The sequence below is a fragment of the Uloborus diversus genome, chromosome 1, assembly GCF_026930045.1.
Source record: "Uloborus diversus isolate 005 chromosome 1, Udiv.v.3.1, whole genome shotgun sequence".
NCBI classification, from domain to species: Eukaryota; Metazoa; Arthropoda; class Arachnida; order Araneae; family Uloboridae; genus Uloborus; species Uloborus diversus.
The window spans coordinates 204,525,868-204,550,480 of NC_072731.1; the positions used below are offsets into that span (position 1 = coordinate 204,525,868).

Sequence of the window (24,613 nt, forward strand, 5' to 3'; positions counted from 1 at the left end):
TTTAAGTAAAAACTGAAGGAAAGTCATCGAATTTCTTTCCGTCTCGGAGATTTTGTCCAAAACAGTAATCTGTCCTAAGATGGAAGGTGTTGCACCCATGAATCTATATAATTTGTGCAGCAAAATACTCTTGTAGCAAGAGCAAATTAAAACAATTTTTGTTAGTGTTGTTACTATTTGTGCAATAATTAGTGTTGATGAAAACCTTTTACAAAATTACTTTGCAAAAAAAAAAAAAAAAGGAGGGGGGAGGTTTTAGTTACTTCTTATGCACTTGTTACTAACTACAAGGGGTTCGCGAATTTCTTTAAAATATTGGAAGGGGTTCACAACAGAAAAAAAGGCTGGGAATCGCTGGTATACAGGAAGGTAGGCTTGTTTCATTCTGGACAGACCTTGTTTTTTTTAAATAAATTTAAGAAGGGGTCTATTAATTAAATTATGTGCAACTGCCACTCACAGTATTTTATAGCTCTACAAACTAATCTTAAGGATTTAAATATACATTTCGGTTTAAAGATATTTCTATGAATTTCAACATATGGATAACCAATTGATTTGACTCACTTCCGACATAAGTTTGAAGTTGGCATCGTCTTTCTCCCGCAACTGCTGGATGAGGCGTAGGTTCTGTTCCTGCATGTCTTCAAATGCCTGCCCAGTGATATCCATCTCGTTCAGAAGCGTCTCTTCTTCCTTCAAAGAGAGAAAACACTGATCCTTCAAGAAAGAGACAAAGATTCACTGTGAGTTAAGCAATTCCACAGACCCCATGCAGTTAAATGTACAGAGAGCATTCATTAAAATTTTCAATCATCATGTCCTATTGAGGCCATGTGTGTGAATTTCCCCAAAGTGGTGGGAGGACAAAATACATAAAGCATCAAACAGTCAATGAGTGGCATTTAGTAGATTAGTTTTAGTATTAATAGGTTCATGTCAGGAAAGTTAATACAGCAACAATTGTTAAAGAATTAGTCATCTGTTTAGGGGAGACTGGGGATACTTGATCCCCACTTTAGTTTTCAATCTTTTTCTCTGCTGCAAATTATCCGTTTTTTTAAAAATAAGTACGTGAAGAATAATTTTTTCCTCTATCTGACAGTATTTCTTTTAGTTATAATGAAACAGATAGTTTTGGTAAAATATTTTTTTTTTCAAAAATTTTATAAAGGAATCATGTATCCCCACATCTAGGGATACATGATCCCTTCATGAGAAATACTTGATCCTACTGAGAAAATACATAGACTTCTCATTAGATCGGCAATTTATTTATGGATTTTAATTTTCTACATAATGTTTATTATAATAATGTGAATACAAAATAACACAGTTTCAAATTTCACTAGACATTGGTAAAAAAAATGCACACAACTTTCATGAACTTATGATGCTTTTGATCAGTTACTTATTTTCCAATACAGTTGTGAACAATACTATATTTTATAAATAAAACTAAAAATTTTTTAAAAGTAGCATAATGAAGCTGAAATTACAACAAATTTAAAAAAAATAGATGACAAGCACGAAAATCATTTATTTGCTTCTTGTCTTGCAATAATAAAAGTAAGGGTTTCGTCATTTGAATTAATTTTTAAAAAGAGGGAAGAAAAATGTAAGTATCAGTGTACTCATAAAAAAGAAAGCCTAGCTTATATGTTTTCAAAACCTGAAAAGTCAAATGCAAACAATTTGTTTGTTGTAGTTCTTTCAGTTCCACTCAACCCAACTGTATGTGTGCAGCTTAACACATTTTGCCAATTTTTCAGGAAAAATTGATTGATTAAACATATTACCTTTTCACTTCAGAAAACTTATTTCAAACTCTAGAAATCCAACTTTGCATTCTATCCGCTAATGGGTCAACTTAATGGGCAATTCACTTTTTGTTGTAAATCTAACTATTGTAAAATCATTTATTTTTTCTTTCAAACAAAGATTTGACATCTATTTCAACTTGTTCAAGCTCATTTGGCTGATCAGAACATAATTTATCAGTAGAGTTAGTTTTTGTTTAGATGTTTGGTACAACTCACTTTTTTGTTGTAAATCTAACTATTGTAAAATCAGTTATTTTTTCTTTCAAACAAAGATTTGACATCTATTTCAACTTGTTCAAGCTCATTTGGCTGATCAGAACATAATTTATCAGTAGAGTTAGTTTATGTTTAGATGTTTGGTACAACTCACTTTTTTGTTGTAAATCTAACTATTGTAAAATCATTTATTTTTTCTTTCAAACAAAGATTTGACATCTATTTCAACTTGTTCAAGCTCATTTGGCTGATCAGAACATAATTTATCAGTAGAATTAGTTTATGTTTAGATGTTTGAGGTGTTATGTGAGTTACAAGTGCGAACTGATATTTCAATTGTTTAGCATATTTACAGTAGTGATTGTTTAAATCTTTCACCCAAACTATGATTAATTTTATTACGTTAACATGGTTTTGAATGTTTAAAGTTAATGTCAACTAAGTAAACAACATTTATATTGTTTTCATTGCATTTATATTGTCATATGGATACTTGATCCCTGGGATCATGTATCCCTCTAAACCAAGGGATTAAGTATCCATAATTTGTGATTTTTTGCAAACATACTTGTTCTATTATTAACAATCAGTGGCAATTTATTAAAAATCTGTCTCAATTATTAAAGACTGTCTATACTTTAACATTACACTTTGGAATTTTTTTAAAGTTGTACTTAACGGATAATGTAAACTTCGGAATGCTTTCCTGAAAAAAAAAGTTTCCCTTTCACATTCAGACGATCATTTCTTAAGCTAAAACAAAATGCTAAAAAAAAAAAAAATGTTGCCAGTTTTTACGTACAAGTATAACTTTAATATAATCGTCAGTTTTCAAATTTCTACTTAATGATTTTGGTACATTTTTGGCTATGGGATCATGTATCACTAGGAATCAAGTATCCCTAGTCTCCCCCTACAGGGTTTGTATTTTCAAGTTAAAAGGTTCTTTTAATGAAAATTTAAGAGAAAAAAAAATTTCGGGTTCCAAGGAATTCAAGGGTAAAATATGAAAATTTTACCATTACTTCCATTTAGATTGTGCACCAAACCACTGATACACATAATGAAGAACAAATAGGAAGAATAAATTATCAGACGAAAATGTAAAGTCCCAACTTGGAACATGAAAAGACAAGTCAAGATTTTTCTTTAGCTTTGAAAAAGCAGTTTTTAAAAGGAAAAAAAAAAAAATTAAAAGCAGGAGCATGCTTGAAGATAAAATAAGTTTTTACACATTTAGAAGTTGTTTTGCACAATTTACTAGGTTTAGGTTATTTACTGAAGCTGATTTTGATAATGTAAAATCAACCAATATATTTTATTAAAGTTTTTCTTATGGGAGGCCAAATTATTAGGAACATTACTCAAATTCTGGAATTTTCTAATTTAGGCACATGTTTTGAAGAAATAAACCACAAAACATCTTTTTTTTTTCTGCATTGCTGCTGGTATTATTATTATACTTTTTTAGAACTGAAACACTACCAGTCTGCGTAATTTTAGAAAAAAGTGAGGTTGTTCCTGTTTTAGTCACCAATGTATAAGAACAACTTGAGAGGATATATTTCTCCGAAAGTTTTGGTGTCTGCTATAGTCAATAATTAAGTAACCTTGTATTAACAAAGCAAATTTGCTACAGTTTGGAATTAAATTTCAATATTTATTTCATATTATTACTAGATATTGGCAAAACTTTTTTTTAAAAAATGGGCAAGGCTTCAGACACATTCCCCTAGAAAATGTAGGGAAATAAAAGCATTGCTACTCCCTGCCACACGTTTCTAGAGAGCTATTGTAAATTTAACAAGTATTTCAAGTCAGTAATTGCACGAATGAACAAAACAAGTCACTAGAAGCAGATCGTGTTGGTAAATGTGGCAGAAAAGGCATCAACATTCCTTGAACCAGTCGCAGAATCAGGAAGAGGTGTTTCCTGGATGTTTAACCATGTCTACAAAATATTTTTGATGAAAATACTTCTCCAGGCATCACCGCATAAATGAATTTTTGTTGACCAAAATGCAAAAAGTGGAGACGGCTGAGAAGCATACCTATGAAACATTAAACTAATCAAAATAATGGCATTATTTGTTAGTAGCACTACTTACAAATAGTACTTACATGATTCCAATCCTTTTTTGGGTTCTTTTGCGCACTGTAGTAGCCTTCCTTCAAAGATTCGGTGAGGTTATTGATGGGCCGGCGACCCATTTGTGTCTCTGACCAATCACCTCCGGAATGTCCAAGTGGGAACTTCAGTACCCTGTTCATTTATCATTGTAGTGAGACGGGCTACATTGTTTTGCTGATTTTTGAGGCACGTATCATCGATTCTGAGATTGGTGGTGCGTTTTGTGCTACATTTTCTAAGTGATCTGTCTCCAGTGACTTGTTTCGGTCATTTTTAACTTTTATACGTTCAACTACTGACTTAAAAAACACTTGTTACAATTGCAATAATTTTCTGGGTATGTGTGGAGGGAAAAATTCCTGTTTTGACAATATCACGTTATAACATTAATCTAACATTTAACTTCAACCACAAACTAGCAAAAGTCCTTTATTAATAAGTGTTACTTACACATTAACTATAGCAGACACCAAAATGTTCATAGAAATGTTTCTAAAATACTAATATAACCTTAGAGGAAAAACTGTTATTACTCAATGGCAACTAAAACAGCAATAACCCTACTTCTTTGAAGAAAAAAAAACCCAAGCTGGCAGTGTTGCCATTCCTAAAAAATAAAATAATGATACCAGGAGCAATACAGAATAAAAAAAGTTTACGCTTCATGGTTTATTCTTTCAAAAAGTGCAAAGAAAATACGAGAATTTGAGCAGCATCCCTAATAATTTGGCCACCCACTTAACATACAGTGAAACTCTCCAAAGATGTTTTAATATTCAGGGGAGCCCTCCTAGAGGGGGTCATAGCACAGACTGCGCCATTGAAATTTTTATGGCAGGGGGGGGGTATTTTTCCCTTTTAGGGAGGGGGCTCTTGATTGGGGGGTGTACCCTTGCTCTTAGGGGGTGGGCACTCCTGCAATATTCTTGTTAAGTTTTTCTTTGGTCTTTTATTCTAAATGTTTTCCTATTTCTATAATGTTGTTCACCTTTCACAAAGTGTCGTTTCTTCTTTTTCGTGCATAACAAGCTTTCATCTTGTGTCTAAATTTTAAAATATATTACTACTTCATTATTTCATATATTTTCAATGATTAAGTTCACTCATTTCTATTCCTGAAGTATCTACTTTAATCTCCTCAGTGAGTGTTCATTCTAAGTAATGAAAGCTCACACTCAAAAGCATAATGAGCATGATCTTTTTTTCAATTCAATAAATTTTCAGTACATAGTCTTTTAGTCTTGGATTAATTTTATCTTTGAGTAGAAGACTCTACTGTGTGACTGCATGATAGATATCCCCCTTCCCTTGACTGTCCAATATCAAATGTACCAAAAAAAAAAAAAAAAAAAGAACTTTTAAAAGCATTACTTCATTGCAATTTCAAAGCATTTCACTGCTTTTCAAAAAGTAAGCATTACTTCCATACAGGGAAAGAATGTAGAGGCAAAGAAGATACTGCCAACTCATTTTTGCTTACTTCATAACTAAGCAAACAGCACTATTTTTATAAGTTAGTGGAAGGGTGTAATAAATGCATGTATTATAATCAATGCACAATAATAACAAGATATATGTAATGCATAGAATGAATTATTTTCTATACTTTATCAAATCGAATACATTTGATAATATGAGGGTAAGGATGACTAAAGGGCGTTATTTAACTATTAGAGGGATTTCATAGTGTGAAAAATGCATTTAAATAGGTGTGGACAAGTGTTCTATACCTTCACTTTAGAAATATTCAATTTAAATATAAAGAATCCTAATTCATGGAAATCCACTTATTGTAGTAAAGTCAGAAATTGAATAATCACAATAACCACAGCCAACTGTAGATGCACTAAAAATTGGTTAAAAAAATACTAAAATATACTTTTTTCTCCTTTTTTTATCAACATTCCTCAATTTTTAGAGCACTAAATTTTGATTGTTGTTGGAATCGTGTTTGATTACTTAATTTAAAAAAAAAGTTAAAATTTCAACGTATGTGGTTAAAGAGTTAAAACTTCTTAGTTGTGCTTCAGCTAAACATTGAAACTTGTCCCTGATTGTGAACAATTTAGATTAACTTTCTACATGGCACATTTCAAACAAGTTAAGGTTCGTTATTTCTCTGAACTGATTGTACAAGTGAGTTTGAAATTTTTGATGAATCTTTTGTTACGCAGTTTTTTCAAGATACTTTTATTTGATGTCGGCTTCAAAAACTGAGATTGCATTAATTTTTCAAAAACTTACTTTAAAGATGGTAAAAGTATCAAATTTCCCGAACATTTAAATTTGGCAGAGTTTAAATTCAGAAAGTGATAACGAAGGAAAACAAAGCAAAATGTGGATGAAAAGTTAGGAAATTGTTTTAACTCTGTTGCAAAGCCATTGGTTTGTATGAGATTATACTTAGAAATTTGTATTTACTCACTTTATCATTTTACATATCTTTAGCAATCTCAGCAATGAAAAAAAAAAAAAAAAAACTTAAAAGTAGTTATTTATCTCGGGAAATTATTGTGCAAAACTGCACAATAATTTCCCAAGATAAATCCCAATAATTACTGACCTTAAAACCACAAAGATGCTGAGATGTAAAAATGTACCTTTTATTTTCAAAATAGTTTGAAAATTATACTTTACTAGTTAACAAAAAAAAATAAATAAATAAATATATATATATATATATATATATATATATATATATATATATATATATATATATATATATATATATATATATATATATATATATATATATATATATATATAAGTAAGGAAAAAATAAGTTAAAAAAATAGAAATAAGATGCTATAAATAAACAAAGAGAAAAAGTAACTATGACGTAGGAAAGGAATTAAATGCTAAAAAGCTAATTCAGGTTTTGAAAAATTGCGAAATTTTACAAATACAGTAAAACCTCGTTAAGTCGTCACTCAGGTGATCAAAAATTTTTGACCACTTATGCGGAGTGACTACTTATGTGGAGTGGAAATTAAGGAAGAAAAAAAAAGCCTTACAAATATTCATGAATAGCAGTAGAATTCTGTGAGAAAAACAATAGCTCATGTAATAAATGTCTATAAATTAGTGGAAATTTTAAAAAGGGGGGAAAATACTAATGATAGTTACTTTGTTTTGTTTTCTCTTACTTATACATTACTTAATAACAACAACTTATTTTAATGTAGTTATGGTACATTAATACAATCCTTCAATGTTGACTGATGAAGTTGTTGCTTACGGAAAAGAACCATCTCTTCTAACATACATCAAGCTTTAAATTTTGTCTTTGTTGTTCCTTCTGAACGGATGTTAAATACTGACTAACTTTCTCCAGGTATTAGATTTTGTCTGTCTTGCTGGAAGGAGTTAGATTCATATTCTTGGCACTTGGCAGAGTCACAGCAAGAAGTATGCTTTGAATGACCAGAACCGAGGATCAAGATTTCAAGGAAAAATGAATATCAAACAGCCTTTCAACTAAGCCCGACACTATTTTCTGAGATCCGATAAGGAAAAGGAATTTTAGAAAACAACTTTTGAGTGACTAGTTAAGAGGGTAAAATAAAATTTGGTGACCAGTAAAGGAGGGTCATTTTACATTACTGTGAATGAGACCTTGTCGGGACCAAAGAAAAACGACCACTTAAACGGAGTGACCACTTAACCGGTCGACTACTTATTGAGGTTTCACTGTACTTTTATAAATATTTTCCTGATATCTGCTACATATCAATTTTTGAAATCCATGACTTTTGCTAGTAACTTTCCATGACTCAAGGGATGCAATTTTTAAAGAAAAAACATTAATTCTTCACAATAATATCTAAATATGTGTTTAGTGGAAGTTAAATTGCAACCATATAATCAACGCTTTGGACATACGTTTATAAAAATTCAAATTAAAGTAAAGTGTAACTAGCTCAGCTACTATTATAACTAAAAAACAATTTATGCAACAATTACTAGTGATACATATGAAATAATTAGAGTTTCAACTTAATTATTTTGCTGCCAAGGACATACATTTGTAAATCTAAAATTTCTGGATTCCAATAAAATCATACAAAATTTTTTATACAGAAAAGAATTTACATAGCAAATTTATTATTTTTTTCAGAAAAATCTGATGTTATACACAATAATTTTTCAATCACTAAAAATAAAAAAAAAAAGTTTTAATTGCAAAATGATTTTTCAAAATAAAAGAAGCTCAAACATGCAGCAATATTGATGTAAAACTGCTGGTAAACAGCAAAACATTTAAGCTTGATTTTTTTTCTCTTGCATTTTTTAAAATAAATATTTTATTTTATAAACAAATAATGAATCTAAAACTTATTTAAAAAAAATCTGAGACTAGCAATAATTTAGAAAACACTAAAATTTTGTTTACAATAAAAAAAATAAACAAATAATCAGGAAAAAATAAAATATTAAATTAAAGTATTTAATAATTAACCTACCAGGCATTACCAGATATACTACTGCCAAAATTTTAGGATAGGGTACAATATTTAAAATAAATCCTGATTGAAAATTCCCTCATTTCTGTATTTTATCAATGTCCTAAACGTCCTTAATTAATCATTTAGACCAATTTTATTTCCTAAAATATTCATTAACTTAAGACAATGCTGACAATTAATGCCAATTTTTATGAGTTTCTTGAATCAACTTGGATGCAAATGACTTTAAAAAATTTTGAATTGAATGAGAGCGGTAAAATTAGAAATATACAAGTCCATAACTACACAATTAGACACATAATGAGGTTAAAAATAATACTAAACCCAAAAATATATACACACAATACTAATAAATATAATATAATAACATACATAATACACAAATAATAAGATAGGCATAATACATAAACATAAATAATACACAAAAATATGTCCAAACAGAAGAATAACATTGTTAAAAAAAAATGAGCGAGTATTGTAGTAGCGCATGCAATCAGATTTTGAAATGTGTGAAGAATCGGGACTCAGGAGTAATATAACATAAGAAACCGCTAAGATGCATAAATTTTGCACCTAATTTGTAAAATTCGAAATATGCATGTTCTTTGACCCAAAATCCATGACCAGATGTCAGTTTCCATGACTTTTGAACTTTTTTTTTTTTGCTGAAAATCATGATTTTCCATGACCATTCTCGATCATAGTTGAAATCCATGACTTTCCATATGTGCGCACACACTGTATTTTACAAAATTTTGCAAATACTTTTATTAGTAATTTTCTTTTAAACTTCAAAAACTCTAATATTTTTGATGAGTAAAAGAAAAAGATTAATCTTACATTATTATTGTATTCTGATATGCAGCAAATCAAAAATTCTTTTAATTCAAAACGCACTAATTAGAGGTTACAAAAGAACTTTAAAGCGAAAAATATTGATTTCTTACCTGCTTCTGAGTTGTTAAACTCTTTTGAAGTGCTTGCAATTGATCTTCCAGGCTCTTTATTTTTTTTAGTGCCTCTTCATCTGCTAGTTTCCGCCTCTCTTTTCTCTCATTGTCCAGGTTTCTTTTGATCTGACTTCGTAATTCTTCCACTTCTGAACGAGCTTTTTTTTCTGCAGCCATCAACTAAATATTTTTTAAAAAGATCATTAAATAAATGTAATAAAACATGAGTTATTACACTGTAAGATAGCTCATTCATTCAGCAATACACTAATAAACAGTCAGCACTTATTTTTTTCCCATGGTTAAAATCGACAAATATATGGTTTGTCAAAAAAGAATTCCACATGTCCAGCTTTATATTTTTGAAGAAGTGAAAGTACACAAGGTGAGCATAACAAATTGATCACTAAAGGATTTTAGTTTGAGGCAAACTCAGTTCAAATTATTCATTCATGAGAAACAGAATTTTCTTTTGTATCGAATAAAGATGTAAAATTTTGAAATGGTGGAAAAAAAACGGTTTTTTTCTGGGAAAAAAGTATATGCAATTCACACATTTTTTTTCTGTTTGACAGAAACACACATAAAGGTAAGTTTAATTAGAAAAAAAACCTTTTTGTTTTATAACTGAGAGCCTTCTTGGTTAAACACCAGAAATAAGTCAAGTCGTTGTTCAACCAAATAATATTGGATAAGGTGTGTCTAATCATAGCACTTACATTTTCTATTTTAGATTGCCTTTGAAACTTGAAATAATAATTGCAATTTTGAATTTCAAACATGATTGATATTGTTTGAAAGAAAAATAAGTATGATTTCTCTTCCTTACAATACAACTTTACTGTCTGAAAATGAAAGCTATTGAGGTTCTGATTTTTTTCAATCCAGTCTAAGTCCAAATCAAAACTAAATTGGTTTTTCCTTTTCTTTCCAACAGAAAACTCAAATCAAAACTGCATAATGGTTTCTAAAGCTGAACCAAAACTTAAACTCAGTGGCGAATCCAGACGCTCCTGTTGGGAGGCGCGATTGAGTAATACAATTACTACTATTAATACAATTATACAATACTATTTTCAGTAGCCATTTAGGTCCTCAATTGTACTTTTTTCCTTACAAAAGAAATGTTGCAGTATCCAGATATTAGTTTAATAACCTTTCTCTAACTATTGGACAACAAGATAAAGGGACTGCCCAAAATCCCAGATCTGATTTTCCATTCGAAGAGGATTTAGACTATTTGGTGGTTAATAAGAAAAAGGGAGGCAGGGAGTTCCCCTCCGGAAATTTTTTTAAATTTAAGGGTATATTTTTTCAAAAACATGAATTGCTTGCTATCTTTGGTTTCGTGAAGGGAAAGGAAGAGATTCAGGAATTTCCCCACAGTTGTTTTTTCATCTTACAGCTTCAAAAACACAATTTTAGATATCTTCAGTGATGCTGAAAACCAGGGGGTTTGGGGGCTTTCTCCCGGAAAAAATTTCAGAATTGAAGCCCGAAAACGCAATTCTAGGCCACCTTTAATGACATAGCAGAAGACATGGGGTTCTGAACTTTTCCCCAAAAACTTTTGGATGTATTAGATCCAAAAACGCTGTTTTAGACGATCTTTGAATAATTTTGAAAGATAGGGAAAGAAGGACATGGGGGCTCTTCTCCGGAAATTTTTCGAAATTGAAGTTCTGAAAATGCAGTCGTAAGCCATCTTTTATGACGTAAGAAAAAGGAACAGGGTTTGGAACTTTCCACCCGAAATTGTCTGAAATTGTAGCCTTGAAATTCGATGGTTGGCCATTGGCCATCTTTGGTATCATTAAAAAGGATGGGGTTAGGAGCTATCCCTCAAATTTTCGATATTGAAGCTTTAAAAACATAATGTTAGTTGATGTTAGAGAAAGGGCTCGGGATAGGGGGTTCTCCCCTGGAAATTTTTCAGCATTGAAGTTCTAAAAACGTAATTAAAGTCCCTCATTAACGACATTTTTGAAAAGGTTCCCGATTCTGCCGATATTTTAGAAATTGAAGCTCTAAAAACTCGAAATTTAGGCGATCTTTGATGACATTGGAGAAAGGGGATTGAAGGACTATCCCCTGGAAAATTTTCGGAATTAAAGTCATAAAAATATAGCTGTAAGTGATTTTTTGGGACCAATTAAGTGCGACTAAGGGCAAAAAAAACTCAAACAGAAGTTTTACGAGTTCCAAAAAGTTCAGGCATTTGCACGACTCCAAAGACACCAGAAACGTTGGAGACGGGTCACAAGCAACACGCTGGACGAGATAACGTTCACTGATTTACCCTTCAACCAGCCCATAACCCCCAGAACAATACGATTTTGTCTCTAAACACTCCAAGCACCTTAGAAAATGCTAAATATCGCCAAAATCCAAAGTCAGGCTTTATCTGTGATGGAATCAGCATGAGTAACAAAAAATCTCTGCTTTTTGTAGATGAGGGCCATAAAATGAATCAAAAAGTGTACCAGAAGGACATTTTAGAACCTATTGTACCTCTAGGGACTTAAGAGCATTCAGCACAGCAATGTAGACTGAACATTTCAATTCAACTCCATACCAGTTCATAAGGCCAAAAAGACAAGAGTGGTGCAAGGCGCATTGTTTTTGACATGATATCTTTCGAGTGAGCATTATACTCGCTAGACCTCAATCCCATTTATAACACTGCATGGCCTATTTTAGAGTCAAAGGTCTACTTTAAACTACACATAAGTTTGGACTCTCTAAATCAATTGCTTTATAGGAAATATAGGATCGATTAAAGGACTTGCGGCCTTTGAATGAAAATTTCAATAAGCAGTTACACCTCTTTATAGCTTCAAAAGGCAGCCAGTTTGAAACCAATTAATTTATTGATTGCTAACGGTCTTTTCATATTATTTTTTGTGTTTCATTAATTTATTTTTAATAAAGTTACATGGAAAATTGCTTGCCCAGTTTTTTTTTTTTTTTTTTTTTGCCGCACCCTGTACATCTGTTCACACAGTCTGCAGAAACATAGTTCTGTGATTAAAATTATGTTTGTTTGTTTTATGAAGAAGGAAAAATAAATTCTTCACTAAGGATATTGGTTTATTTTATTTATTTATTTATTTGCAAAAAGTAATTAATGTTTTTCTATCTATATGCAAATTATATAATCATACAACTTGCATTATCAAAGTTAGACAATGTTCTAACATACAAGGGAGGTGAGGGGGGGGGGGGAGAAAATTGCATCTGAATTTAAGTATGAGAAATTTCTAATCACTTTTTGCTGAAAATTTCAACTTCCTGGAAAGCTAAAAAATAACTTTTTTTCAATTTTTCTGGAGTGGAAATGAACTCTTTTCGGGGGAAAAAAGTTTTTTTTTCAGTTTTTTTTTTTCCGAAATTTTTCTAGTTTCCCCCCCCTCCCGACTGTTTTCATCTCTAGTATCAACTTTCAAATACTTGCTGACTATAATTACATTAAATATCAAACTAAGTATTAACGTTATGTTTTTCAATTTCAAAATATTTTGAATGTTAATTTTTTTTTAGTTTAAACTTTTTTAATTTTATCCAAATTATACTAAGAGTTATATAATTTTAATAAATTTTTAATACACATAAATAAATAGTTACAATGAAATTCAAGGGAATGCATTTTTTAAAAAAAATTGTACAGGGAATTTCCTTGTAATAAAATTCAAGTAATGTAATGGAAATTAAATTGGAACTGAAAATTTAGTATGTTGAAATGCTTATTTTGTTGTGAAAAGGCTGCACAAAATTTAATAATGCTGAAAAATATAAACTAACTTAAGTTTCACATGAAATTAGGCAGCATTGAAGAAAATTGAAATAGGTATGCTAAATACTTCAAAAACTGAAATACCGTAGTATCTCCGAATAACGGACAGTGAAGGGATTGGAAGTTTTGTCTGCTATTGGGAGGAGCTATTAGGGAGGATTGCATTTTGTTTTTTTTTTTTCTAAGTTAATAGCAATTCTTTAAATAAAAAATTACGAGATTATTTGACAATTTATTACTATCGGGCTATGTGGGAACCGGGGGGGGGGGGGGGGGGTCAAATAAGGGAAGCGAGAAGGGGCGGTTGCGCCCCCAAATTTTTGCACAGAATGATAAGAGTGGGCAAATTCAATTTATGTAAATTGCTAATCAGCGACCATAGGCAAAAGGTTTTTTTTTTTACAAAACTAGGGGGCTCTGCCCCCTGTTCGCTAATGCTCACCAACCCCCGAAGATTGCTTCGCAATCTTATTTGATTCCTAAAGATATGAATCGTCAATTAAAAAGAAACAGATTGAAAACACATTATGAGCTCCCTTTGGAACAAAGAGCACCCCTTTCCCGGGTTTCAAAATAACTTGTACCAACTTGCAGAGCCGTAAGGGCTAAGGGGCTCCTGAGCAATGGAAAACTGCAGTTTTGTACTTTTGAAAAGTCGCTTTCATATTCGGGGTCTCTAGTAATATATTTTGCTCTTTAGCTCGATGCTTGAATTGAGTTGAGCCTAAGATTTTCCGTTTAAATATCAAAACCCTTAAAGTTTGTGAATAAGAAAAAGAAACATGCGAATCAAAAATACATAACTATAGCAACGTCAAATAAAACATCAATAATTTTAGTGGATGTGAGATCATTCAAACTTTATTTTTAACGGCTTTTAATTTTTTTTCCCTTTGGAGATAGAATCTTAGTTTTTCCACCATAGGTCGAGTTAGAGCTAGAGCAAAAAAAGTCGCTCTTTTCAGTGGTGTCAAAAAGAAAACTATGGGACAATTCCTTCACTTTTTACTGATAGATTTAATAAAGAAAGTAGTGCCTAAATTTTAGCTAAGTCTAAAACAGTTTGAGCTACAAACACAAATAACTTTCAGCATATTTAAGTTAGAGAATTGAAATAAATTGCATAGAAAGCGGAAAATTCTACCCTTTCCAAAGATATGTAATGTGCAAGTAATTTTTCATCCCTTTAATAGGCAATAATAGTCAATTTATGCAATTTATGAGCTTAAAAAATTAATTACAAGAGAGCTAATTCAAATTTTGAAAAATAAAACACCAGGTGCACACATCCGAGGAGGCTTGAAGTAATTTTGTACAAAACTTCAAGGCTGTAGGTGCTATGGGGTCTCCTGGACGCAGGTCCGCCACAGACTTCCTTCCAGAATTTTTTAGAAACCTTACTTTTATTTACTATACAGAGATACAGCCACTGATTCTCGATAATAGTCAATGAATCTTGAGACATTTCTATACACAAGCGGCTTTCGCTATTTGGATGTAACTTAGAAAATTGTGAATCATTTGCAGCCCTTTTTAGAACAGAAAAAAGTGATGGAGAATCAGTTTTTTTTCAACTAAAGAAGTAGCCTCCACGTGTGGACTAAATATTTCCTACTTGTGTGCTCAGTGTGTTTGTGTGATTCCTTTTAGTAGAAAGACATTTCAGCAACCCAATGCTTTATATACATTCATAGAAAACTCTTACAAAAGACACGCTATTTTTGAAAAATGTCAAGCATCAACAAATGCCTTTTCTGGTTGCTCTTTAACTTTGTCATTTCTGTGTTACACAAGATATTATTCCAGAGTTACAACTTATAAAAGTTCTCATTGTTAATTTTGGACAGTTTAAAAGCGACTCTTTCAATGGCCGAAAAGCCAATGCTCTTTTATATGTATGATTTTGTTGAATGTTTATTCGCTTTGTTTGTATTGTGGAGAGTTTTTAAAGAAATTCTGTACTCTATCAAAATATCTTCAATCTGCTAACTTTAATTTTCGGACTGTCCAAGCTTCAGCTAAATCTACAGTCAAAACAGTTTATAAATTTTGCTTGGATGTATATTTTAACCAAAAGCAAAACTTTAAAAAAATATTAATTCGCACCAATTTTAATAAGGCGGAAAAAAAATCCAAATGAGTTTAGAAGGTGACAGAAACCAACATGATGATATAAAGTCATAAAATTGAATTAATAATTTGTATAAGATAACAGATTCAGTTTCTAATGAAATTAAACCAAGATTATCTGTATTGTTGGCTTTAAGCTTAATTTTATATTGATAGGTTAGTGAAAAGGATAAATAAAATGTTCCAATTATAAGTAAAATTCATAGCACTGAGCAAGAAGAATTGTTTTGCAAATAGCAACTCTACTATTCAATGATGAAAAACGAAGAATAGCACAATTTTCAAAGTTACCTGGGTTATTTTAAAGAGAAAAATCTAAGAGATGTGTTTTCTAACTAAATTTTGTTGCTTCCAACTGTTTTTCAACAATTCCAATTGGCTCAGCTAGTTGTGAAAGATAATTTTGTGCGTTAGGAGGTTAGAGAATTATCTTTGAAGCACAATGGGACAAAAAAGACTTTCATCTTTAGTTATACTGGCAAAAAAGTACTATATTGCATATTGATGGAATAAAGTAACAAGATTTCCAGATTTTAAAAATCGTACATTTAAAACTCTCTGAAAGGTAAAAACTGTAAATATCAAAATATTTTGTGGAATAATTTATGATCAAATAAAATTATATTAATTAATATCTAAACTCTTTTAATAGCCTTATTTTTTAATAAATATTTAATCCATTTTATGATCCCATCCCGTTCAACCAATATGTATTTTAATCTAAACTGAGGTAACTCATATTTAAAAAACTTGACCCCCCAAATGAAATGTAGAAATGCCAACCCTGGTGGAAACTAATATAATTTGGATTTATTTACTATATTACATTAAACAGGGGTGATTGTGAGTTCATCAAAAAATACCTGAAAGTTTCAAAGCGAGAACGGGGGGGGGGGGGGAATCTTTGGCCCCTATTACTTAAGCACACCATTGCCATAGTATTAAATAGTTCCGAGTCAAAATATTGTGCGTAAATTTGATTAAATTTTTAACGGGTTACAAAGTTACTTTTGAGCTGGTATTATGCAAATTATTTTGACATTTGTCATCTTAAGGGATAGGCGTCCATCTTAAGGCTCTTGCAGGTAGGTATATTTGATGAGTATTATGTAATTAAAAAAATTGCGGAGGTAGGGAGATAAAAGCATAACAAAAAAAAAAACATAATTCCGGTATTTTGGACATAAAAATACTGGAAATACGTCCGAAAATACCGGAAATTCGGTAAAATACCGAAACACAATCAACCCTGATTAAAATGCTTTACTACTCCTTCATCTTTTAAGAAACAATGACCAAGTACACTAAGTAGGAAGTTTATCAAATAAATAAATTATTTAACTAAAATTGAGTTATGATTCAGCATTGTAAATCTGTTTGTTTAATACAAATATTTAGTTTCATTGCTGCTTGCTCTCTCCTAGAATGTTTTTTCCTCCGAAAAGTTCTTTTTAGCTCTTAGCCTTCACTGTAGTTAATGATATAAAAGATTAAATATATTTCACCTGAGCTTTGTCTCTTTGTTCTTTGGGAGCACCTTTATACATATCTAAAAGTAACTTCAATTCTTTCTGAGCTTCTTGTGATTTTCTAAACATAAGAGAAAAAAAAATACATAACAGCATTTATTTGAAAGCTTACAAAGATATTTAAAGCAAAATAACTTTTTTCTAAATCCCGTAAGTATTTAATAATTCTTATTCATACACCTTTACTTCAAATATCAATGAACTTAATACTTGCAAATACATTTCAGTTTCACGAAAAACAATTTTCAACAAGAAACAATGCCAATGTGAAAATAATACTTTTATCAAAGTTAATAAGACTACATGGGTACATTTACAAGCAAATAAAAATTTAAATTCAAACATGGATTTTTGACTGGTATTTTACAACCAGGGATGCAAAAGGTATTCCTGAGTGTGAGAAAAAAAAAGATTGTAATTTATGAGGATTTAAACATATAATAAATACAATAGCTATAACAGGGGTAGAAGTGACCAACTTATCACACATAGGACATTTTCCACAAAAAATATAGGACAAATATAGGACACATTATATGAATATTTTTGCTATGAAAAAAGAAATAATACATATCATATATTATTTATTTATTCTTATCAATGATTTTGTTTTAAAAAAAACCTCAAATAAAATTATTCCTTACATCTGAAATGACTTTCCTATAGTTGAAAAAATAATTTATGAAAAAAACAGTGTTCTTTATAGACGAAATAATTAAACAAAATTTGAACAAAGAAATTTTTTATTTTTTCTTCCTCACTCATGATCCAAGCACTAATTCCACTGTTATTTGATTTTATATCTAAACTGAACCCTTTAACACTTGTGTTAAGAACAAACAGAGCTTGAGAAGAATCCTCTTGACGTTTTTCAGAGTCTTCTTTATGTTTGAATGTTTTAGCATGCTGCCACAATTGCGAAAATCCACCATTGCTTATGGGCACTGAACAATTGCAAAAATGGCAAAAAGCGGTAAAATCATCTTTTCCTTTAGTGCACCATGCACCAAAATTTGTAGAATTAATGTCCTCCTGGTTCAACAACAACAAAAAAAGGGAATATAGGAAATATAAGACATTTTTCAAAAATATAGGAAATATAGGATGATTTTGATGCTTTTCTTGAAACTATAAGAAATATAGGATATATAGGACTACTTCGACCCCTGCTATAAGTAAACTTTAAAAGATGTTTTTAATATATTTTTATAAATATATGGCAAACAAATAGCAATTAAAATAGGGGAACTTTGAAGAAATTGCTTTTACTACTCAAGTACCAAAAGCACAGCTCAGAAGTTTAACTATTGAGATAAACTCTAAATATTTTTTTCGACTCTAGATGAAAAAAGTCTTCAGAAATTACTCTTTTACTATAAGCATTTGATATCTTTACAATTTAATCATATGTAACAAAATCTAATATATTTATAATTAAAGTTACTTTTATAAATAAAGTCTAAGTAAGTCTAGTAAATGACTCTCAGAGGGAAAAATACCTATAGAAAATATTGAGATACATTTTAACTTAAGTGGGGAGTAAAAGTTAGAGTAACTTGAACCAACAAATGGGGAATATTCAAAATTCTAAAAGCTAAAACAAAGGACAGGGTTCATACTCGATTTGGATGAAAAAATTCCATGACTTTTCCAAGACTTTTTCATGACTTCAATGAAAATTTTCATGACCTCATTACACAAAGAGAATAGCACTATTTAATCTCAAACTTGCTAATTTTTGGAAATGAGCATTATCAAAACGTTTACAGGAATGCCAGTCTCACTGAAGCACTTACTCATAATGAAAAAAATGTAAGTGTACACTTAAAAAACTAAACTATTCTTATTTGTCTTCATCATAAATTTAAGTAAAGTTAAAATGCAGTGGAACAAATATGGTGATGCTTAAATTTCTGATATTTTTTTTTTTATGAACAGGCAGAATGATATTGAATGGGGCAAAGGTTGAATGAGTCATCACTCATTCAACAAATTTGCTTCTAAAGTTGCCTTTTAGTGTCAACAGTGCATTTAATCATCCACATGACAGTATTTTGGTTCTTTAAAGTAAAGCCACATCAGAGCCGTGTCCAAGAGGAGGGTTTTAGGGGTTAAACCCCTCCCATTGAAAGAAAAAAATCAATGAATCATTAAACGATTTTCCAAAATGTATTTTAAGTTATAATTAATTTTAGAGTTAAACTCTGATACAGTATTCACCCTCTTTAATAATTCTCCATGTTTAACAATTAGAATTTTCCTCAATTGTAGGATTCCCAAGCCCCTTCGCTTCTAAGTACTTGAAAAAAATTAACGACGGGGGAATGGCTGAAGAGTCCGGCAATGCTGTAAGAATGCAGGGGAAAATTATTTAAAAGAATATTAGACAATGACGTAGCCCCCCCCCAAAAAAAGAAAAAACATAGGGGCAGGGAAAATGATTACTTTGCTTACTGTTAGGTTTTTTTTTATGGTACGCCTTTAGTGTTGGATGAATTAGTCGTTTCACACATTAGAAAAGTGTTTCTATGCGAAACAGTAATTTCTTTTAAATAAAATTTTTATTTTCATTAAATTCCTGTTCAATGTTATTTGATGGAAAAACAAAAGAAAAAAGAAAGAAAGAAAGAAACTAGCATTAGTTGGCATAAAAGAAATGTGTGCTTTTACAAAATGTTCAACTGTACAAATAAGATTTCATTAAAAAAACACACAAAACGTATAAAAAAAAAGGCCTAGTTATCGAACTAAAATGAACTATTCAACACGCGTAGTTAGTTTTCCTTTGACAACGTAAGTTACAAAGGTAAAAAGTTTCAACCCCTCCCTTTATGAAATCCTGGACACGGGCCTGAGCCACATAGTTTTGTTTTTTATGTTTCTAAACCACATATTTTTTGAAAAAAACATTCAGCTATGAATCAATCTTTTGTTTCGAAAGTATACTTGTTTTGTTTACTTCTTTGCACATTTTCAAATGCATATAAATTATTAGGTTCCGAAATTCCAGAACATGTTTGATTCCTGACATTGAACATAGCAGTGGGTGGCATGGATTAGTTTTGCAGCCCGTATGTTGGGCACTACTGTTTTAGAGAATTATAATTCCTCTTTTTCTGTATTCTATCGCCTGACTAAATATCTTTATTTTCTCAAACCTTCAACAAATTAAGATAAACTCTGATAAATTTAATAATAAAGTTCCTATGAGTGATGGAATCGAACTCGGATGCAATTGAATTGCATTTTTTTTGAGTGGGCGGGGCAAAACTAAAAACTTAAATTTTGCTACTACAGAATATGAAACATAAGAAATGCTGAAAATAACAGCAAATTCAAAATAAGTGATCTCCAAGCAGTAAAATCACATTGCATAAAAAGGCAAGCGGCTGCTACAGAAGTGGATGCAATGAGATTTCAAATTTCAGATTTGATTTTGGGATCGTTCAATTTTCCACTTTTAATAGCTTTTATGAGCTATATTGTTAAATCACTCAAGATTTCTAATGCTCCCTCAGTTACTGTTACTTTCTCTGTGTTCAGGACATTTTTCCATGACTTGAAATTAATTTCCATGACTTTCAATGAAAATTTCAATTTTCCATGACTTTTCCAGGTCTGAAATTAGCTTATTTTTTTTCCATGACTTTCCAGGATTTCCATGACCCGTACGAACCCTGAAAGGAGCAGACACAGATAATATACAGGAATGTGCAAACCCCATTCGTAGAGTATGTTTGCAGACAGTTTCAAAAATGTTTATATTCCTTTATTATTAAATTTGTGAAAGGCAAAAAAGAAAAAAAAATATTTATCAAACAATAAAAATACCTTTTTTACATGCAACACTCACACATTTCATAGACTTGGGGGTTGTTGCAATGCATTTCTTGGGTCTGTAACAGAGATTTGTAAAACATTTATCAATGTATTTTTGTATCCCCTTTGGGGCCATGGTGTCATGAAGCCCTGTGTAATTGAGACATGGTAAATTTGCCACTAGCAACTATTGGTGGTCACATAGTGGCATTCTAATTGCATGTAACTTACATTTATGTTGTTGGCTGCGGTATGGAACTCAGGAGGAGCACAAAGCACTTCTTTTGCAGAAAATTGGCTCAAAAAGTATTTGGGTTTGCAGACAGATTTACATTTTATCTAGGTCTGTGAATAAGACAAGAAATCATTTGCAAACAACCTGAAGAACATTCTTTCAGCACTACATCAAACTATGACAGTGTCTGTGAATAGTCCTTCCAGTGATTATTTCAAAAAGAATATTTCTTTGCAGCAGGGATTGAAAATAATTGAATGGGGAATAAAGTGAAAAATTTGAAAAAGTTTGAAAAACTGCCAATATTTTCGTTGAAAAGCACATTAGGGAAACAAATTTATTCTCACTACAGAATAGAGTGACAACTTGAATAAACTGTTGCCATCATCAAAGTACAAGATTTTTAGCTTTAACAGATGAAAACATGATCACAAAATAAACTTTCTCACTTTAACTGTGCTTTGAGGTCTCTAATTATCTCAGCATCTGATTTCCCTTTCTCTCGGATGTCTGAACCTTCATCTTCCCGGTAGTGGTCATCATCTTTTTCTTTCTTGGGAGTCATGTCCTCCTTAGGGGTTGCATTTGAAGAAGGACAGTTGGTGGACCCGGAAGATACACTAGGAGGTTCCTCTTTGGCATTTGTGGTAGTTTCATTAGAATTAACAAGAGGCTGTTCGGATTTCCAAAAAAAAAAAAAAATAATATATGGGTCATCAGGTTTTAAGGTTCTGAGAAGAAAATTGAAAGGCAATACAGATGATAAATTAATCAATTATCAAACTTTGCTGATTAGACCTGATGTTGACCAAAAGCTTATAATACATGACCAACTTTCAACCACCAATTGATTCACTTATCCATGAATGTATAAATGATACTAGTTATTAAAGTGCTCAGTGATATAATCCAAGCAGGTTTTTTTTTTATTTCAGTCAATTTTGGAATTAAAATAACTTTATTACTCTTTAAACCAATGTTAAAAAATTAAGATTGAATTTAAAAACCTTCATAAAAATGTAGATGTTTTGAGTGGAAAATGATGAAAAGTTTTTCATTTACGTTAAGAGAGCAGAAGCAATTGGATTATTATTAAAGATTTGACGATTAACTCTTTTTAGTTATCACCAATATCAAGCGAACAGAATACCGATCCAATCTGGATCTATTTTGAAAGAGAGAGAAAAAAAATAATGCATCAACTGTGTGGGGTTAGCATAAACTTATTGTGAAAAATTACTGCATCTGAAGGAAAAAATTAAAAGGTTTTTTTTCCAAACATTTTACCCAAAGTGAGAAATTATTACCACAGAAACAGGAAAAATTGTTAAATAAGAGAATCTATTAAGTAATGACATGCTAGGTAAAGGAGATTGGTATAATTTTTGAATGTTTTAATATGTTTATAAGTTAATTGTAAAATATTCTAGGATAAAATATACTCTCAATACAATTTTCATCGCAGGAAAACATTTATGAAGATTTTTTTTTAACACATAAAATTAAGTAATGTAAAATGCCTATTTTTATAGCAAGGAGAGTGCTGAGAAAAGTTGGCAATATATTTAGGAAGAGAGGATGACTTGTCATTTAGTTCAGTGGTTTTCAACCTGGGGGAAAGGGTGGGGAGAGGTTGGCAGCCCCTAGAGAATAGAAGAATTTCAATGAGAGGAGGGGGTGAGTGTAAATAAAAATAAATAAAAGAAAAACTAACTATATTACCCTCCTTGGGTCACACGTAAATTATCTTGACATTACTACTTTTTTTTGTACATTTTTCAAAAAGCAAATGTTTTCATCCTTTCCAAGACTGAATGACCTCCTAGATCACATGAAAAAATCTCCACTTGCGCATCACACGGATAAATTGATTGCGAGAGTTTCTATCAGGGCACTTGAAGGCTTTGAAAAATGAAATTACCAACTAGTTTCCAGACATTAGTTCCCAGAACTGCGAGTTTAAGTTGACAATTAATGCTTTTTAAATCATCTTGAAGACACTTATTAATTACGTTCAAGAACAGGTCATCAATAAAGATTTTCAAGCAAACATACAAATGGGCCAGTGAATGAATATGCAAACATGAGTGTTGAAAGTTATTTCTTTGTTTATCTGAAATTTTGTGAGCGATTTGTACTACAAACCAGCCACACCTAGGTCCCAGATTATTTCCAATAAATTTGTTTTTCTCTTGAATTTTTGACTTCATATTTTCTAATACACTGGCCTCAAAAAGTTAAGGTACAACTGGTTTTTGCTGGTTAAGGTTTCTGGTTTTCATGCAGAGAAGTATCATTGATTTAGAAATTTTTTATGCAAAACAAATTCAAGTGTTTTTCAGAAATATATTTTACCAGTTCACTTCAGAAGCTCTTATAGTACCACAACCATAATAGAAAGGTATGGCAAGCAAAGAAGCAAGTTTAAAGCAAAACTATACCTGTAACTTGATTAATTCTGCCGTAACTTCTTTCAGTTTTCTTTTATACCTCATGACTTCTCCTTTCAGCTGATGATTGTGATTTTGTAAGCTAGTAATCAGATGACGCATTTCTCGATTGATTGGACCTACAAATTGCAAATTAGAGAATCTAAACATTTATCAACTATTTAAATGTGCACAATCTCATTTAAGGGGCGGAGGGAGGGGGGGGGGGCATCACATGGGGGGCATCACATGCACTCTAAAAACATAAAAGACAAAGAAATCTATTTGATTGACAAATTTTATTTCTGAAACCAATACACTAAAAATGCTTGCACAACATGATCTTTAAAGTTTACCATCACATACTGCAAGTGGATTGCAATTTCATGTTTGGAGACAGTGTTAAAAGCTTTATAAACAAATGTGGGTGATAGATAAGAATAAAAAGTTCAGCCAAAATACTAGAAGAAACTAATAAACCACTTTCAAGCAAGCTAATTCATGAATGAAACATTGAAAATACAATTAAGAATTACCGGTTTGTTCATTAGCAGCCAAATTCTGCTCAAACTCAACTCGCAACATTTCATATTCTTTGCGAACTTGAGCCAAGGCATCTTCTAACTGTATGACTTCAGTTCTCAATTTCTTTTGCATCACCAATTCTTCACTCTAAAATAACGAGAACTTAGCATTAGTACTAATGAGTGATAAATGAAACAAAATACTGAGGCATAAATTTGCACTGAAATTTGACATCAGATTGAATAAAAAATGCTGATTATTGCAATCTTTTTATCAGTAAAATTTTAAAGAATAAAATACCTCTTAAAAATTAAAATATTATGAAAAAACTGACAATGAAAGCTGTTTCCTTTGTTTCACATCACATGCCCTAACAGCATGTTTTTAACATTTTTATAGTCTCAGGAGCATTTAAGGGGTCTAAGGACTTTTGACATTCAAAATTTTGGATTTTCTGAAAATATATATATATATATATATATATATATATATATATATATATGTCATGCAGAATTTAATTCTGAACAATTTGATACCTTATTTATTACCATACGCAAAAAACTTTTC

At 31.0% G+C, this 24,613-nt stretch overlaps 1 protein-coding gene across 2 annotated transcripts in view; it reads right to left on the bottom strand.

The window, feature by feature from the left end:
* The window catches only part of LOC129234141 (E3 ubiquitin-protein ligase BRE1A-like), a 78,046-nt gene that overhangs the window by 18,728 nt on the left and 34,705 nt on the right, over window positions 1-24,613 (bottom strand). Inside the window, exons 10-15 of one of the 2 annotated variants that reach the window (XM_054868035.1) lie at window positions 24,058-24,193; window positions 23,534-23,661; window positions 21,542-21,765; window positions 17,015-17,099; window positions 9,584-9,766; window positions 568-696 (exon numbers count right to left, since the gene is read on the bottom strand). In XM_054868035.1, coding sequence (XP_054724010.1) covers window positions 568-696; window positions 9,584-9,766; window positions 17,015-17,099; window positions 21,542-21,765; window positions 23,534-23,661; window positions 24,058-24,193 — 885 coding nt within the window. Of the gene's footprint in view, window positions 1-567; window positions 721-9,583; window positions 9,767-17,014; window positions 17,100-21,541; window positions 21,766-23,533; window positions 23,662-24,057; window positions 24,194-24,613 lie in introns of both variants that reach the window. The other variant, XM_054868034.1, reaches the window with a different exon arrangement.